General features: G+C 35.5%; 1 protein-coding gene across 2 annotated transcripts in view; it reads left to right on the top strand.

Moving 5' to 3' along the window:
* The window catches only part of grik2.L (glutamate receptor, ionotropic, kainate 2 L homeolog), a 322,471-nt gene that overhangs the window by 272,080 nt on the left and 30,375 nt on the right, over window positions 1-20,016 (top strand). For both annotated transcript variants that reach the window (XM_041562043.1, NM_001159686.1), the window contains 1 exon segment: window positions 3,733-3,950. In XM_041562043.1, coding sequence (XP_041417977.1) covers window positions 3,733-3,950 — 218 coding nt within the window.

Genomic DNA, 20,016 nt, shown 5'->3' with positions numbered 1-20,016 from the left:
TTGACTAGGGGAATAGTCCAAGTTTGATTAAAATTTGTAAAAAAATTCAAAAATTCAAATATTGAAATTTATCATGTACTGTCTCTTTGAAAATTCGACTTCGACCATTCTCCATCTAAAGCCTGCTGAATTGCTGTTTTAGCCTATGGGGGACCTCCTAGAACCTATTTGGAGTCAATTGGTGGACTTTGAAAAAATCAAAGGTTTTTTTTGGGGAAAACTTTGAATCGAATACGCTATTCCTTCGAATCGAAGTATTCGAATTTGGCCGAATACGGACCTATTTGATTGAAAACGGACATATTCGACCAAAAAACTTCGACTTAATTTCAACGTTTTTTCAATTCGAAATTCGACCCTTGATAAATATGCCCCTGAAAGTGTAGATGCTCCGGTAATATCTTACAAAACAAATGTTTATAAGATATACAGTGAGTGTATGGTGGGAGGTGAGCAAGTAGAATTCTATTGTGTCTACCTGTATATCTGAAGATTCAGCTCTGCATGTGTGTATTGAAATGAACAAACTTTCCTGGAAGGATCTTTTTCAGGAAAGATCGTAATTGTAACATCTATGGCCACGTTTACTGTAAGCAATTATTTGTTTACCGAAGTGGAGTATCATTCAATCTACACACAGGGAGGCACATTTATCAAGGGTTGAATTTCGAATTCATGTGAGTTTTTTTAAACTCACCTTAACTCCTATAAATTTAAAATTTGACTAGTTAAAATGTATTAATAAAATCAAATTTGTTAAATTTGAACAAATTTAAATGACCTGGATTATAAAAACTCGATTGATAATTAATAAAACTCAATTCAAGTTTTTTCCTCCAAAAAACTTGAGGGGCATATTTATCAAGGGTCGAATTTCATTTAATTCGAATTAAAAAAGACCAAATGAAATTAAGTCAAAGTTTTTTTTGGTCAAATAGGTCAGTTTTCGATCGAATAGGTCCATATTTGGTCGTATTTAAATCGTACGCATCGAAGTAATAGCGCATTCGATCGGATTCAATTTTTAAAGTCTACCAGTTGACTCCAATAGGTTCTAGGAGGTCCCCCATAGGCTAAAACAGCAATTCAGCAGGTTTTGATTGCGAATGGTCGTAGTTGAATTTTTAAAGAGACAGTACGGGGCAGATTTATCAAAGGTCGAGGTGAATTTTCGAATGAAAAAAATTCAAATTTCAAGCTATTTTTTGTGTACTTCGACTAGGGAATAGTCCAAATTCGATTTGGATTTGAAAGAATTTCCAAAATTTGAATATCGAAATTTATCATGTACTGTCTCTTTAAAAATTAGACTTCGACCATTTGCCATCTAAAACCTGCCGAACCTGTTTTCGAATTCGGCCGAATGCGAACCTATTAGATCAAAAATAGGCCTATTCAACCAAAAAAAAACTTCGACTTATTTTCGGTTGGTCTTTTTGAATTCGAATTTCGAAGTTTTTTCAATTCGAAATTCGACCCTTGATAAATATGCCCCAACATGATAAATTTCGATTTTGGACTATCCCCTAGTCGAAGTACACAAAAAATAGCTAGAAATTCAAATTTTTTTCATTTGAAAATTCACCTCGACCTTTGATAAATCTGCCCCTACATGTCAGGAAGGCTACAAACATCCCCAAATTGATCCCTGGACCTCTCCCATTGACTTATACAGTAATTCGGCAGGTTTTAGGTGGCGAATAGTTGAATTTGAGTTGAGTTCTTAAAGGGCCAAAGTTTTGACCAAAAATATCAAAAATTTTAATTCAAATTTTCACTTTGACCCTTAATAAATCTGCCCCATACTGTATGCATGTATATACATATATATGTGACATAAATACACGGTATATATGTATGTGTATAATTTAATCATATATTTATGATTCATTCTGCATATTTCCTAATTATTTTAAACTAATTAAACCTAAAGGATTCCAGCAGTTCCAATTATTTTAAAATGTATTTACTGTCAGGAACATTTTCCTGAGGGTCAGGAAAGTATTGGTGTGTCATTTTGTGAATTGACACATTTAACCGAGCTGATAAACTGCTCGATGAGATAATAGTACAGTGTATTTAATACTGTGCAGGAGCATGATCCCTAATCCTAAATGCAAACACAGGGAGAAAAGCTTCAGACAATTATTTTTCTTGTTGGAAGTTATTCCAACACTACAAATAAATTGTTAAATCCTACACTTTCAACAATGGTTTAGATAACGTAGTAAATTAGGTTGTAAAAAGACACATGTCCATCAAGTTCAACCTTTTAAGTATATATATATATATATATATATATATATATATATATATATATATATATATAGTGAATAAAGTACCCCCTATTGTAAAATATAAGGATATTATAAGTTACCGAGGAGTTTCATGACCATATAAAAACACGAGGCCGAAGGCCGAGTGTTTTTATACAGGTCATGGAACTCCAAGGTAACTTCTAATATCCTCATATTTTACAACTGGGGGTACTTTATTTATTATAATACACGCATTTCAGTGAGTCATGTGACAGAAATGACATCAGAACTCACCGTTTATAACTGATGACATCAGAACTCACCGTTTATAAGGATATAATTTACAAGATATTCATGGCTTTTGTGTATTATATATATATATATATATATATATATATATATATATTTATTTATTTTTTCGAAAGAAACGTTAGTATGTGCCAAATAAAGCTATACTTACATTTTTCATAAGCCCTGAGCGTGCGGTTTCTTTCGGAAAAAGTGTTTATGGAATTAATTGAACACTGCACCTAGGCATCGCAATTCTTGTTTTTGTTGTGAGTGCCGATATTTTGTGTATATATATATATATATATATTGAATAAACTACCCCCTCTTGTAAAATATAAGCATATTATAAGGGGTTATTTAAAAAAAAATCTAATATCTTAAACGCACACTAATTTAACCGACTCAAAAACTCTAATCAAATTCTTATTGAATTTGACTAAACCCGATTCAAGTTTTTTCTCTGAAAAAAACTCAAATGTCAGGAAGGCTACTAACATGTCCAAATCGGTCCCAGGTTTTAGGTGGCGAATAGTTGAATTTGAGTTTTTAAAGGGGCAGAGTGTGATAAATCTAAAAATTCTCATTCAAATTAAAACTCAGATTTAGTTTGGATAATTTACAATTTGAATTGAGAGGTTTGACCCTAAAAAATATTGAAAATTCAAATTTTCATTTCCACCCTTAATAAATCTGCCCCTAAAGTATAGCTAGAGAATATTTTATTAAATAATTTGTCACACACAGAAATATCCTTTTTATTTATAATTAAATAAAAAAATTGACTAGTGTACCCTAGTATCAGATGCACCAGTAATCAATAACCTGCTCCATCTCTACATTACTTTTGAATGAAATCTAAACTTTTTTACTAATACGAGTGACTGCAAGAATTAACCTTACATTACATTCACAATGTACAGTCCAACCAAAGAAACATTTACATTCTCCATATAGCATTAATGCAGACACACATTTGAAGCAAGTCTTTTGATACAGCAGTTTAAAAGCTTTTAGCTTTATATTTATGAATTTCTGTACTTAGTTTAGGTGGGCTGTTATTCTTCAATTTATTGTATGTTTTTGGTGATATACATAGATACATGTATAGACATATTCATTTAACTGTTTTTACACTGTTTTCACTGCTATTTGTCATATCAATATATCCCTTGATTTCTAATAGGTTCAGAACTCATGCCCAAAGCCCTCTCCACAAGGATAGTAGGAGGAATATGGTGGTTTTTTACACTTATTATCATTTCCTCATATACTGCCAACTTAGCTGCATTTCTTACAGTGGAGAGAATGGAATCTCCCATTGATTCTGCAGATGACTTAGCAAAACAGACTAAAATAGAATATGGAGCAGTTCAAGATGGTGCAACTATGACATTTTTCAAGGTAGGTTTCATTGGTAATGATACAATATTATTGAAATGATAATATTACACACTTTTTTTTTTAAAGATATCATTACTTATAAAGCTGGTAATTATTACTTTATTGTTTAAATATTCCTAACATCTTATATGGATGTTCTGTATACTGTATTAAATGTTGTCTTCCATATCTGTATATGGAGTAAGAGATCATATGGAATTCCTTTGATTCTACACTCCAATAATTCATCCCTAATATATACTCTCTTTGACCCACATTATCTTGTACCTTATCTGCTTGTCTCTTGCAGATCCCCTCGTAAATGACTTTGACACCTCACACATACACATTGATATTTCTTTTTGTTGGGTCATTTGACCTATGAGCTGAATGTTGTATATATACCAGAGAACACCACAGCTTCATTGTAATCAGCTTGAAAAAGGAACTAAAATGTTCTGAAAGCTTGCTATGATTATATTAGTTAGCCAATAAAGGTATCACCTTTATACCACTTTTTATTTTAATTTGTACTACTGCAAAAAAGTTACATTTTGATGAATTTGATGTTACTTGAATACACATACTTAACATTATTAATATTTCAAAAGCAAGAAATAGTGCATCTATTAAATAGACGTAATGTTCAGATTTTTAAAACTCACTCTGCAATGCTCAGAATATTGAATAATTAGTGATCGCCTTAGATGTCAGCGGGTTATTTGTGTATGAATAGGAAACAATCGTGTGTATAGCAGCATTTTAATTGTTACCAAAAGTGGGCTATATCAAATATCCATATCAAATTAAAATACAGGCAGTTATACATTGAATAAAAGGAAATATACAACTGCATATAATCTATATTGGATTGTATTATATTACATTACAGAAGAAGATGATCAGGAACAAAAATTTGAATATTTATGTTTATTCAACAATTTGTTCACTTGCTGTTGCTATTAGTTGCTATTACCTATATTTATTTCTCATAATGACTGTTTTATTTATTTATATAGTGCTAATGTATTAAGCAGGTTAGGATCATTTTCTGAAATGTAATCACAACATCAAAATAAAACCTGATATAAATAAAAGGCCCCACTTTTTTTAAAAACAGACCAAAAGCTACTGTATCACTGTGTATCTGTGAATCTAACAAATCTAATACATCTAACAAATCAATATATAAATAAATATAATACTACATATACATTTGGTTCTATTTTATAAACAGAAGGTCTATGACTAATTATCAGCCTGGTCCCCAGGCCCTCCCCTCTAGATGCAATCGGAGGTACCTCTTTAAACAGAGATACAGTTAATAATAAAATGGTGTGTAGAGAAGCACACTTGATTTAACTTTGCTTTTTTGAGAAATGATGTGATACTTTTTGATATTGTGTGCAGAATACAAAAATTATAAAGAAGTTAATTACATAATAAATAACTACTAAGGAGCATGAAGGAGCACACAGCATCATGATGCTATCAATAAATATTATTATTAATATCAATATATATCATTAATATTATTATTAATATTATTAGCAATGAGAAAATTATTAACTGCACAATAGCTAAATGATGGCATTTTAACACATGTTAAATGTTTTTATACATGAATAGATACATGAGATGCTGTACATGAATAGATATTTAATACTGTTTAAATATATGGTATGCTGGATAGACATTCATTTATCCAGTACAGCATTAATAAACCTTTTTTGCACACTATTTTAAAATGGTGAGGTATGTTGTATTTAAATTAACTTTAGATATGGTTCACCTATCTCTTTTCATGCATTCTTTAGTATCATTTTAGCTCTTTCAAAATTATCACAGAGTAATGAACATTTTCAGTAATCAGAAAATGTTTTTAAAAAATGCATTTAAGCAGGACTTTTTTTTTTAATATATAAGGGATGATTTACTCAAACTTGAATGAATCAATCAAGTCAACCAAACTCCCTTCCATGAATTAGAATTTTTCTTGAAAACATCAAACATTTGTATCGTACAATTGCTGTTCCTAAAACTTGATTTTATATAATTTTTGAAGTGAAAACTATACTTTTTCGGATTATGGGACAAAAACCTGATCACCATGTCAAGAAGCAGCTTCAGGGACATCTGCCATTGACTTTTACATGGCTTTGACAGGTTTGAGATGGCATATTTTTGGATTTGGAATTTTAGCAGCTTTAGGGTATGAAAATATTAGGTTTAATAAATGGGCCCCTAAATATTGAATGCATACATTAGCACAATAATGCCGTCCATTTTCATAAAATTCAGATGTAGCATATTTACATTTATCAAATTATTTCATCAAAATCATAGCTTTTTTGCTCAATGGCATGTAATATAGCAACACATGACTTTCAGTTCTGCTTGCCTTTGTACAAATTTGAGACTGTGTTTACCAACATATCACTCTAGGCCATCTAGGCATCTCCTCTGCTTCTTATCTGGTGTCCAGTGATACCAGAGTCTGGTTGGATGTTGAGGCTTTATTACACCATAAATTCCAAGCCACCTTTAACTTTTGCATTATTATGGTGGCTATATCCTCTAGGTGAAACTGAGTAAAAAAGTCATAGTTTGACATCTTCTGTGGCAAAAAGATGCACAGGATCCTTGGCTAGGTCACTTTCTGTCATACAACAGCACTCAGCAGTTTGATAAGACACAGCTTTGGTATAGGCATACTTTGGTGATGATTCTATATTGCATGGACATCCCAACATTGTTTATAGAAGTCATAATGTTTCTAGTTTATATAAGCCTAATCCTGATGTCAATTTAGTGCTGCCATCTTTTTGTTGTCAAGGTAAGTGAAAATCTGTTAATGGCAGTTTGCCACTAATCTTCATTGGTGCTAGTGTTTCAAAAACAAGGTCCTAATTTTCTTATGGTTGACTTTTAATCCGATCTGATCAGCATTAGCGCACAAACTCTCTGTCTTCTCCTGTATATGACAGCCAGTGTGGGACAGTCCAGGTATTCTAATGTTAAAAGGGGGGTCCACCTGATACCTCTGGGTACATCATCAGTTGTCTGCTGCTTAACCCATTGGAAGCAAAATTGAAAAGCACTGCAGACATTGTGCATCCCTTTCTGACATCAGTATTCACTTAAAATTGCAGCTCAATATTGCCCACACTGCAGAAAAGGTTCTTGTAGAAGCTTTTAATAAGCTGCACCAAATGTTGTGGTATGCCATAAGCTCTCAGGATACACTAAAGACTGTCCCTATAATGTCTATCAAAAGCATTCTTGAAGTCAACAAATTATTTTTGAATTTATGATTTTTTTCTAATATCTAACTGAGAAGAGAGAGAAGTATGACACCCTGCCAGTTGTTACAACTGGTGAGAAAATGTATCTTGGGTATCTTGATAACTCTCTTGTTCCATTCCTCAGGCACCTGCATGACTTTCCAGATGTCAGCAAATAAGAGTTTAAGGGGGGAATGTAATTAAAGTTGCAAAGAGAAAAACAATTTGCGCCAATAAAAATAAAAATCCACATCTCGCAATGTAATATTGTTCCTTAAACTGTTATTGTATTACGAATTTTAATTGCGCATTGCGAATTTTAATTTCACATTGCGAATTTTAATTTCACACTCTTAAGAAGTACTTGAAGGTGTTGGAGCAAACATAGCGAATTTTTCAGTAAGAAGTTTATTACGTTTACTGCTCATTGGCGTAAACTATAAAATTTGTAAACGGTCTTGCACTGTCGGAAATGGTCGCTAAACAGTTTCCGGGGTCGTAAAAGCTACATTAAATTTGAGCAAAGCAAAATTTGTTCACACAAAGGCATAACTTTTTGCGTTGCAAATAGTTTTCCCGTAACCAACTTTTATTACATTTCCCCATTTAAATCTACTTTTAGAAGCTCAGCATTAATATTATCACATCCAGCAGCCTTTTTCCTGTTCAGTGATTCCCAGCTGCTATAATCTCCTCTCTTTCTAGTGGTTCTGTGCTTATCGCAAGGTTTTAGCTTCCTGGATTTCAGCTTCTTTCTCTAGGTATGGTCTGTTTAGGATTTCCTTAAGTGTTCCATTCAGTGGATTCCTTGCTCTTTTTCAGTTAAAAAAACTCCCTTACTGGCTTTTGACAGGGGCAGCTAAAGCTTTATTGGGTATTTATATCTTACTAAATCAAAATTATTTATGTTTCACTTAATAATTTTATACATAAGTTTGATTTACTTTTCTACATGAATGTGGCATATTATTCAATGTCATCCAGATTTCTCTAAAGAATTGTACATGATAACAGCACAGACAGTTATTTTATACATAATTATCACATGTCACCCTGACTAGATGGAATAGCTTGCCATGTTATGGACCTTTTGATACCAAGAAGTCTAAACCCATACAGACTCAACACTCATGTTGGAAAAACTATCCCAACATGAACAAATGCAGATTAGTTGGTACACAAGGGAAATTCTGTCAGGGTGAGCCCTTGCTGATTTTATTATGGAGGGCAACGTTGCTGTCAGGGTTAGCCCTTGCTAATTTTATTGCAGAATAAAATTAGCAAGGGCTCGTCCTGTCAGCATTTCCCTTGTGTGCCAGTTAATCTGCATTTGTTCCTGGAGGGATTGAGAGGTTGGCAATTCCTCTTTGACTGTGCACCAGGTAACGATTTATTTGAAGTGCCAGGGTGTGCGAGGGATATCTACTTCCTACCACGTGGTTTCTCATGTGAAAAACAAGCGACCCAACCCTGTTAGTGGTATACTTAGGTCCTATTTATCAATTACTGGATTTTAGTGTTTTTTGAGGTTTTTGAAACCACGACTAAACTCACAAACTATAAGGGGCCGATTCACTAAGGGTCAAATATTGAGGGTTAATTAACCCTCGATAGGGATGTAGCGAACGTCGGAAAAAAAGTTCGCGAACATATTCGCGAACTTGCGCAAAAATGCGAGCGGTTCGCGAACGGTTCGCGAACCCCATAGACTTCAATGGGAAGGCGAACTTTAACATCTAGAAAAGACATTTCTGGCCAGAAAAATGATTTTAAAGTTGTTTAAAGGGTGCAACGACCTGGACAGTGGCATGCCAGAGGGGGATCAAGGGCAAAAATGTATCTGAAAAATCTGCCTGTGTGTGCTTGGAAGAGATAGTGTAGGGGGAGAGCTGTTAGTGATTTCAGGGACAGATGATAGTAAGTTTGCTGGCTAGTAATCTGCTTGATACTGCTCTGTATTGGAGGGACAGAAGTCTGCAGGGATTTGAGGGACATTTTAGCTTAGGTAGCTTTGCTGGCTAGTAATCTACTGTTCTCTTTAAACAACTGCCATACGTTGACCTTGTAGGCATTGTTTGCCCAGTTTTTTTGGACGCAGCCACTGAAGCACAGTTGCCATAAAAAATATGCCATATAAATGCTGAAAATAGTAATTTTTCGCCATACGTTGACCTTGTAGACATTGTTTGCCCAGTTTTTTTGGTTGCAGCCACTGAAGCACAGTTGCCAGAAAAAATATGCCATATAAATGCTGAAAATAGTCATTTTTTGCCATACGTTGACCTTGTAGGCATTGTTTGCCCAGTTTTTTTGGTCGCAGCCACTGAAGCACAGTTGCCAGAAAAATTATGCCATATAAATGCTGAAAATAGTAATTTTTTGCCATATACGTTGAGTCAACGTATGGCAAAAAATGACTATTTTCAGCATTTATATGGCATATTTTTTCTGGCCTCTGTGCTTCAGTGGCTGCGGCCAAAAAAACTGGGCAAACAATGCCTACAAGGTCAACGTATACACTACTACAGCGGTGGATACGGATTACGTAAAATATATTATGGCTGCTTGAAAAAAGTCACTCCGGTGTTTTTTCTGGAGACGGTAATATTATGGATATTTAGACAGAATGTAAACAAGGTCACACAGCTAGATGGCGGGTTGAAGAAAACAGTGTGCAAATAATGCCTACAAGGTCAACGTATACACTACTACAGCGGTGGATACGGATTACGTAAAATATATTATGGCTGCTTGAAAAAAGTCACTCCGGTGTTTTTCTGGAGACGGTAATATTATGGATATTTAGACAGAATGTGAACAAGGTCACACAGCTAGATGGCGGGTTGAAGAAAACAGTGTGCAAATAATGCCTACAAGGTCAACGTATACACTACTACAGCGGTGGATACGGATTACGTAAAATATATGAATGCTGCTTGAAAAAAAGTAACTCAAGTGGTTTTTCTAGAGACGATAATATTATCAATATTTAGACAAAATGTGAACAAGCTCACACAGCTAGATGGCGGGTTGAAGAAAACACTGTGCAAATAATGCCTACAAGGTCAACGTATACACTACTACAGCGGTGGATAAGGATTACGTAAAATATATGAATGCTGCTTGAAAAAAGTCACTCCGGTGTTTTTTCTGGAGACGGTAATATTATGGATATTTAGACAGAATGTGAACAAGGTCACACAGCTAGATGGCGGGTTGAAGAAAACAGTGTGCAAATAATGCCTACAGGGCAAATAATGCCTAAAAGGTCAACTTATACACTACTACAGCGGTAGTAAAATAAAAAAAAGTAAAATAAAAAAAAAATGAATATTAAAAAAAAAAATTAAAGTTGGTGCTGCTGAACTACTAGGAGCAGCAGATTAGCACACCAGTCCCACTCCCCAACACTGCTAGACTAATAGCACTGGGCTCTTATAGTAGTAGTAGTAGTAGTAGTAAAACAACAAAAAAATAAATAAAAGCAGTCCTTACAAGGACTACTGTTATTGCAGCAGTCAGCAGATGAGATCAGAAGCAGGACAGCTGCCCACTGCAGCTACATACAGAGCACTGCAGTAGAAGGTAGATTACTAGCCAGCAAAGCTACCTAAGCTTAAATGTCCCTCAAACCCCTGCAGACTTCTGTCCCTCCAATAACAGAGCAGTATCAAAACGATTACTAGCCAGCAAACTTTCAACTGTCCCTGAAATCACTAACAGGCAGCAGCTCTCTCCCTACACTATCTCTTCAGCACACACAGGCAGAGTGAAAAAACGCTGCAGGGCTTCGGTTTTTATAGGGAAGGGGAGTGGTCCAGGGGAGAGCTTCCTGATTGGCTGCCATGTACCTGCTGGTCTGGGGTGAGAGGGCAAAAAAAAAGCGCCAACAATGGCGAACCCAAAATGGCGAACGTCGCGCGACGTTCGCGAACTTCCGGCGAGCGCGAACACCCGATGTTCGCGCGAACAAGTTCGCCGGCGAACAGTTTGCGACATCTCTAACCCTCGATATTCGACTAGGAATTGAAATCCTTCCACTTCGAATATCGAAGGATTTAGCGCAGATAGTTCGATCGAACGATCAAAGGATTATTCCTTCGAATCGAACGATTAAATCCTGCGAATCGAACGATTCGAAGGATTTAAATCCAATGATCGAAGGAATATCCTTCGATCAAAAAAAGTTAGCCAAGCCTATGGGGACCTTCCCCATAGGCTAACATTGACTTTGGTAGCTTTTAGATGGCGAAATAGGGGGTCGAAGTATTTTTTAAAGAGACAGTAATTCGACTATCGAATGGTCGAATAGTTGAACGATTTTTACTTCGAATCCTTCGATTCGAAGTTGTAGTCGAAGGTCGAAGTAGCCCATTCGATGGTTGAAGTAGCCCAAAAAAAAACTTCGAAATTCGAAGTTTTTTAACTTCGAAACCTTCACTCGAAGTTAGTGGATCGGCCCCTAAAAGTATAAATATCATGAGATTTATTAAAAAATCAGAATAATAAAGTTTGAACGGAAGATTACGCTTAATGATTGTTTTTCAGACAATACATAGTGAAATCTGAATGGATTTAAAGTGGTCCAATAGGATCAGCACAGCTCCCATTGACTTCTATAGGACCTTGACAACTTTTAACTGGCAAAGTTTTGTATTAGTGGTTTTCGTGGTTTTTCGTGGTTTTTAAAGGAGAAGGAAAGCTGCGGAGGCATTTTATTGCCAATAGATTAGCTGCAATAATGCAAGCTAGAATGCTATATTTATTCTGTAGAATGTTGTACCATACCTGAGTAAAAAGCTCTAGAAACTCTCTGTTTGTTTAGGATAGGAGCGGCAGTATTGATGTGGTGTGACATCACTTCCTGCTTGAGTCTCTCCCTGCTCATGGCTCAGATTACAGTAGAGAAGGGAGGGGGGGGGAAAGGAACAAACTGAGCATGCTCTTGCCCAGGGCAATGAGGTTTAAGCTGAAGACAGGAAGTTTGATACAGAAGCCCATGTGTACACAATAGAAGGAAAGAAATTCTGTGTTTCTTTTGACAGGGGACTCAGAGCAGCACTACTTTGGGGGTTTACTGGTATATTTAGATGGACCTTTCTGATAAGGCTTACTTAGTTTTTACCTTTCCTTCTCCTTTAATAAGTCTTTAATTTTTAGAGCTTTTTTTCTTAAAAAATGGATTGTTCGATAATGGACCCCTTAGGCGGATCCCGTGTTTACAGAAGTTACAGAATCTGATACATACTGCTATAATTCACATTATTTACTAAAATATGTAATGAACAGAGTATAATAAGCATGCATTATCAATAAGGAATACAGTAATTCCACAAATGAATGTCTCCTTTTTACCCCCTCCTTTATTATGTATCTGGGCTCAAATGGCTACAAGTACTAGTCTTACAAGATTTGCAGGAACAGTTCACGAATGAAGCATTGAATAGCATTTCAACAGATACACATCCATTACATTTAAGGTCATAAACAATGCTGGTAAAATCCTGCAAACACTCATTTGCTGTTGCATCTGTAGAGCTGTCTCACTGTTTAACAGAGACCTGGTGCCATACACTTAAATAATACACGTTGTATGAAGGAGGCCACAAAGCATCTGCAGTACACGACATGTTTTGAGTCAGCAAGGACCCTTTCTCAAGTGTAATTAGCCAAACGTGTGTACAAGATTTAAAACCATACAATGCTTCACCTTCTCAAGCAATTATCCAAGCAAGCAGTGAAGAAATCACATAGCAGGATATTTTGGAATAAAAGTTTTGCAGCACAGTACTGCGGATGCTTTGTGGCCTCCTTCATACAACGTGTATTGATGAATCTTTTGGTCTTTATGGTGAGTCCCAATTAAGAAGGTGAGCCCACTTACTAAAAGTTAAGGGAAGCGCTGGGAAAATTGCATTGGATTGACACTAAAATAATAGTTAAAACATTAAAACAAACAACGAATTTTTAGTTTTATGACCAGGTTAACATACAGTAATAGCATACAGTGAACACATCACATTATCTCTGAGTACTGAGTAATAGTGCAAAGATGCCTGACAAGGGTCTCCTGATGCTCTCAACAGATGACAATGAAGTCCTTACTTTGGGTTAACTAGATCATCTTAGATGAAACCAATCAGATCTTGTACTGTATGCCTCAGTGCCAACCCAAAATGGCATAAGTAAGTGATTGCCTTTTGTTAGTGCTAATCCAAGCTGGTTGGACTCCATAGGCATTGTAGTTTGTTGGCCCCCTCCTCACAAGTGCATGTGCAAGTTTGCTGGCGGGAGAGGTAAATAAAGAATGGAACAAGGGGTACATGCCTGGTGCCCTCACAGTTGTGCCCTAGGAATTTGTGTTTCCTGCCTACCCCTAGTTTTTATCCTGCATGTTTTACTGTTACTTATTCATACTATATATTCTTACCATGTCAGCTACATAGATGACTTATCAGTATTTGTAACTTCATCCCATGCATAGCTAACAATTTTCTTGCAGTAATGGCACTGATTTTGCAGTTATTCTATCTTTCAATTAACATAACAAAATGTGAAGTTCTAAATATCAGCATTTAAAGGGGCAGCATACCTCCTTTTTCAACATAAGTATATGTCAATGACATTTTTTCATCTTTAAGTTTCCTCAACAAATTGAGGTATGCCTAAGTATAACACTGGAATAACTCAAATAAAAGAATTAATCCCTTCAATGAAACCCAAAGAGATTTTAAAAGCATATGCACACTAGAAAAGCTACCAGTTATATTATCATTATCAAATGTTTTTGTGTAAAACAAATTAATTATGCCTCATGAGTCCAGAAAAACAACTAAAAGAATTTATAGGTAGCGTATGTTCCCTTCAATAGTAAATATGTTGCATCTGTCACTGCAGCTTGCTCACAATGCAAACAGAGATTGGATTCATTATACAATGCAAACTAACCTTTTTTTAATTCAGGTTGGTTTTATACATATTTAAAACATTGTTGTGGCTATCAGACTACCAAATGAATCAGTCAAAAGGGGCATTTGACCACAGCTAGATCAGTCATGCATGCCCGCTAAAAAAGAAAACAAACTCTCATATTGTTAGGAAATGATGACCTAATGGGGATCAAAAGAGCAAACCATTTTTTTAATATTTAATGTTGAAATCTGACATGGGGGCTGGGCATGTCAGTTTACCAGGTGCCAACATTCATGAGCTCTGATAAACTTATTGCTGCACTGTAAGTTGGAGTGATATCACCCCTTCCCTTTTCCCCCAAGCAGCCCATCAGCAGAACAATGGGTAAGTAATAAAAAAAACTCCCTGATACCAGCATTGCTAAATATGTTCCCATGCCCCACCTAGTGATAGATATGAGAACAGCACTCAATAGTCCCAAGTCGTGACTCCTTCAGTCACTTTGGGTAGGAGAAACCATAGCCTGCCTGAAAGCAGTTCCAATGTAAAGTGCTCGCTATTTCTCAAAGTACATGACCAGGCAAAATGTATGGATATCCAATTTACAGAAAGATCCCCTATCTGGAAAATGACAGGTCCTGAGCATTCTAGATAAAACGTCCCATACCTGTACACAGAACATAGTAAAACACAGAAGTTTTAAAGTAACTTGAAGAGATGAAAAAAAACCCTTAAAACGAATCAAAGAAACAAGTACATTTCACAGCATAGGTTTGCAATATGAATGCACTGGTCATCAGAAGGTCACGGGTAACAAGTAAAAAAATTTAAGATGGATTAGAACATTAGGTGGAAGGGAATTTGAAAAAAAAAAATATTTCACAACTAGCTGACTTGAGAATGCTGCCTACACACCAATATTACAACTAAAAAAACTAAATTTCTTGGTTCAAGACATTTTTTTAAATGATAGAATAAATTACATGTAATGTACACAGTGTAATTTAGCAATAAATACTATATCATAAAAATATTGACAGTATCCCTTTAAGGACATCCAGGAGCTATTTTTTATAGAATCACAAATTATCTTGTGAGCAAGCATGCTAACTAGACATTTTTCTATAGAAAAGAACATGAGGCCACACATTTAGACTTGAGCAAATAAACTTTCATTAGCATAGGCCATAGCTGCCACCTGAGACAGCAACCCAATGCCCCCCCCTCAAAATTTAGCATATGAGCGGGTCCAATGGGGACCGCATCGCCAGTGCAGTGAGCGCTATTTCACTCGCTGCCCTTGCAGAATGCCGCCTGAGGCAGGGTTCTCACCTTGGAAACTTTGAAAAATATACCACTGGGAAACAGACAATGACTGAAGGACTGGGACATCAGACCAAACAACAACTAGCAAGGCAGTTGGGTAGTTAGCAAATAGAAAAGCATGGTATGGGTTTTATGGACTAAAGGAATGGGACATCAGAGGATACTAGGCAAAAACTGAAGGGAGGGTAGCTAAATGAAAAGATGTATAAGTATACAATGTTAATATCTGTGTTTGAAAGATTCATATGTTATAGGGTGCCTACATCCTTTAGCATGTTACAAATAAAGTCCTTTCCCCATGCATCATTAGTATGATAAACAGAAATGAAAAGAACACAAATGTAGCTAACAATAAGAGAATATAAAATAAAAGATAGTACAGTAGAACAGTCTCTGCTCCTGAATGTAAATACAGGTATGGGATCTGTTTATACCACGATCTAGAAAGCTCCGAATTATGGGAAGACCATCTCCCATAGACACCATTATAAGTAAATAATTCTACTTTTTAAAAATAAGTTCCTTTTTTTTCTCTGTAATAATAAAACAGTTCAAATACAAAAAAGGGGGGTTGTAAAGCTAAATTATAATATGTTTAATTACAATGGGAATGCTACTGACCTGGCCAGTTAATCAATGCACATTCCCTGGTCCCCTGTCTAAGTAATTCAATTAATATGGAAGTGCATGTATTTTTTAAAAAAAAAAAAAAATAATTTTTTTGTTACAAAGTTATGATAATAAAATTGATAAGCCACCATACCACATCAAGGTAAACCCCCACACAGTGGTCCCTAACTTGTTTACCTCTGGTCATAGTATAAAAGGTCTTTTACCTCTCTGCTTAATAGCATTACTTGTTAAATGTCTCCTGAACCTTGGTTTCAACCTGTGTGTGCTAGATCCTCCCCCAGCCACCTGCTTTTGCTGCTTTTAAGGGCTCTTACTGACGAGCAGTTGAAGCTGCGCTCCCTGCATTCCGTTTTTCTGCATTCCGCCACAGGGGAGAGCAGGAATAGATGCATTTAGCTTTTTTCAATGGGGCTGTACTCACACAGGTGCGTGTAGGCGCCAAACGCAGATAAAATGCAGCATGTTGCGTCTCAACCTGCGTTACGCTCATACACGCACCTGTGTGAGTACATCCCCATTGAAAAAAGCTAAATGTGTCTATTCCTGCGCTCCCCTGTGGCTGAAGCAGAAAAATGGAACGCAGGGGAGCGCAGTTTCAACTGCTCGTCAGTAAGAGCCCTAAGAGAGAAAGACCGCTCAAACTAACGCCCATTTTTTAAAAAAAATGTGATTGTTGAACAACAATAATGGATCTAGCCATTAACTTTTAGCCAGTTCTCTATCCAGGATCAAATACTATGTTCCAAGCCAACATTCCTTAATTTAACCAGTAACCTTTTGTGCGGCACTATATCAAATTCTTTAGCAAAGTCTAAGTAAATTACATCCACTGCCATCCCAGAATCTAGGTTACCTGCTAACCTTTAGTGATGGACGAATCTGGGGTGTTTTGGCAAAAAATTTGCGAATTTCACGCAAAATTTGGAAAAACTGCAAAAAATTTGGGAAACTGCGCTGTCGTTCGCTTTTGATGCCGCTGTCCATTTTTTTTTAACGCCAGCGAATTTTCGCTGCGAATTCGAGCCTGGGGAATAAATTCACCCATCACTACTTACCTTCTCATAAAAAGAAATTAAGTTAGTATGGCAATATCTATTACGCATTAAACCATGCTGGCACACACTCATAGCATTATGATTTTCTAAAAAGTCCAGTATCTTATCCTTTATTAACCCTTCGAAAAGCTTTCCTACCACTGATGTCAGGCTAACTGGCCTATAATTTTGAGGCTGAGCATGGGATCCTTTTTAGAATAGAGGCACCACATTAGCAATTCGCCAGTCAGCACTATGCCAGACCTCAATGAATGATTAAATTATATTTTAGTAGGCTTAAAGTATGGATATCCAAATTACAGAAAGATCCCCAATCCAGAAAATGACAGGTCCTGAACATTCAGGATAGCAGGTCCCATACCTGTACATAGGACATAGTAAAACACAGAAGTTTTAAAGTAACTAGATGATATGAAAAACCCTTAAAATTAATCAAAAAAACAAGTTAATTTCACAGCATAGGTTGGCATTATGAATGCACTGGTCATCAGAAGGTTACGAGTAACAAGTAAGAAACTTTAAGATAGATTAGAAAATTAGGTGGAAGTGAATTTAAAAAAAAGAGTATTTCACAACTAGCTTTATTTTGTTGCTAAACATACAGAGACAAAGATTTAAAGATATAAGGTATATGCATAGTTTTCGAAAGCCCTGACCTCTATGCATGTCTTACAATTGTGACTAGTACAGTGTACTATGGTTAGTACTGTATATGCTCGTTTATTAGGTCAAAGAATTTAAGAAAACTTAAAGAATTCTGAGCATAAGTCTATACCTTATGTATCAATGTTTCCTTAACATTATCATTAATGTATAATTACATATAATAATGCTTTTATTTTTTATAGATTATTGAAATAAATGTTGATTGCTTATCTGTTGAAACACAAAAAATACTTGTATCTTTGCTGATGAAGTTGCTCTTATACATAGTGTTTTTCTCTTTGTAGCACTGTCTAATGAGCTTGTTTCAAATCACAGCATGAAAAAAGTACTTCTCCTGTAGTGTATAATAAGCTGCATCATAAAATGTTGCATGAGCAGTTCCTGCTCCTGATTGGATTCTGAGTGCTATAGTTAAATGCAGTCAGATGTAATAAATGTGCTGTCTGTCAGATGAAAGTTAACTTTTCCTGAGGCTTGCATGTTGAGATTACTGATCATTAGGGCTTTAACCCATTCAAAGCATAAAGCTGAATATACTTCTAGTGTTATGGGGATTGACATATCTCTGTACCAAATTTGTATTTAGATTTTAACAAAGAAATAATTTAATAACATTGTCACAATTCTGCAAATTCTACACAAAAGTATATAAAAATTTAGGAGGTGATATTTAAAAAAATTGCATTCCCTTTAAGGTTGGCAAAACTTCTACACTACAAGTGAATCACTGCTTTACTCTGAATGGGTGACAAATTATTGCTGAAACAATTCTGAGCATAATGTATAAACTGACTAGGCCTAGGTGTAGCGAAAAGCATACAGTAAAACCTTACTTAAAATGGTGTACAAAAGTATATTCTTTACGGTTCTTCTTTGCACTTTCAGAAAAAAAGATTGGAGATATAGAAATTGAACTCTGGAATGTTCACCATATCCATAACATTCCTTGATGGCCATTCTTTACTTTAGTTTTTTTTTTTCAATATCTTGGGCATTCCACACCACCTTCCTTTGCGTAAACCCAATGTATCCTGGAGAAGAAATAATCTGGGAATAAAAAGCTTTTTGTAAATCCCTTAGGCACATCAGATACAAACAAATTAACACATCTGTGGAAAGTCTCAGACTTTAAGAAGTTTTCTCAACCCTGAACCTTTGTCAGCTCTTATTCAAACAGACTGAAAAGACAACTCAGCATCAATCATCAATACCTAGGAGAAAGACTAACTTTGCACATGGAATATTTTAATGACTACGAAAGATATTGCAGCCTATAGTATAAAGGAAATGAAAGTTATTCCATTTTATCCAAAGACCATTATACTTGCACTACAATGTGGGTCTCAACAATTGTATAACTATCAATGATGCAGCTATTCTGTTAATGAGAATTTCCATTGTCTTATTTACTAAGGTTTAAACCTTTCTATTAGTCATTGAAATATTTGATATAGGGAGGCCTATTTATCAGATTTAAATGTGCAAATTTTAACGTTTTTTTTAGATTCAAATAAAAAACGACATTAAAAATTTGAATAGAAAAACTTAATTGAATAAAACCAGGGAAAAAACAAATTGTTCTATTCATCATTTTCTATAAGTCTACCATCTCTCAAAACAATTTGAAAATGTTATAAACCTCTAATTGAAAAGGAAAGCCCTGGAGCTATAGATGCAGGGACTGCGCGACAAGGGATCTAAATGACAGTAGCCAGATTACACTGGTTTAGGTTTAAAGATTGGAAGAGTCAGATGCAGCTGTGATTGGGTGATAAGCAATGAGTCAAAGTGGGGGAAAGCTGAGCTGGGGGTGGAGTAATAGAAGGATGTGATGTCAAGGGAAGAAGCAATTCACTTCCTTATCTTCTGAGCAGGTAGAAACATCCCACCCACCCTGCCCACTTTTTTGCCTATTTTGTGAAATGTCTGGAGTTTTTTTTATGTCCGTTCTCATATTATCAATTAATAACTGAATGTGGATGTTTTCCTGTATGTACTGTTATATTATGGTTTTGGTATGGGTATGCAGTATAAATGTGAGAGCCTGCATGTTATCATTCATATTAAATGAATGTCAAATGCTTGATCCTGGGAATGTTTCTGATCACCATTGGGGTCAGAAAGGAATTTTTTGAGGCGTAATTGGTAGGTAACATTGTAACATAGTAAGTTAGGTTGAAAAAAAAATTTCAACCTTTAAACTCTATTTTA

This window comes from Xenopus laevis, chromosome 5L (assembly GCF_017654675.1).
Source record: "Xenopus laevis strain J_2021 chromosome 5L, Xenopus_laevis_v10.1, whole genome shotgun sequence".
NCBI classification, from domain to species: Eukaryota; Metazoa; Chordata; class Amphibia; order Anura; family Pipidae; genus Xenopus; species Xenopus laevis.
Note: the sequence above shows the minus strand (reverse complement) of the source record. Positions and strands in the feature narration are given on the sequence as shown.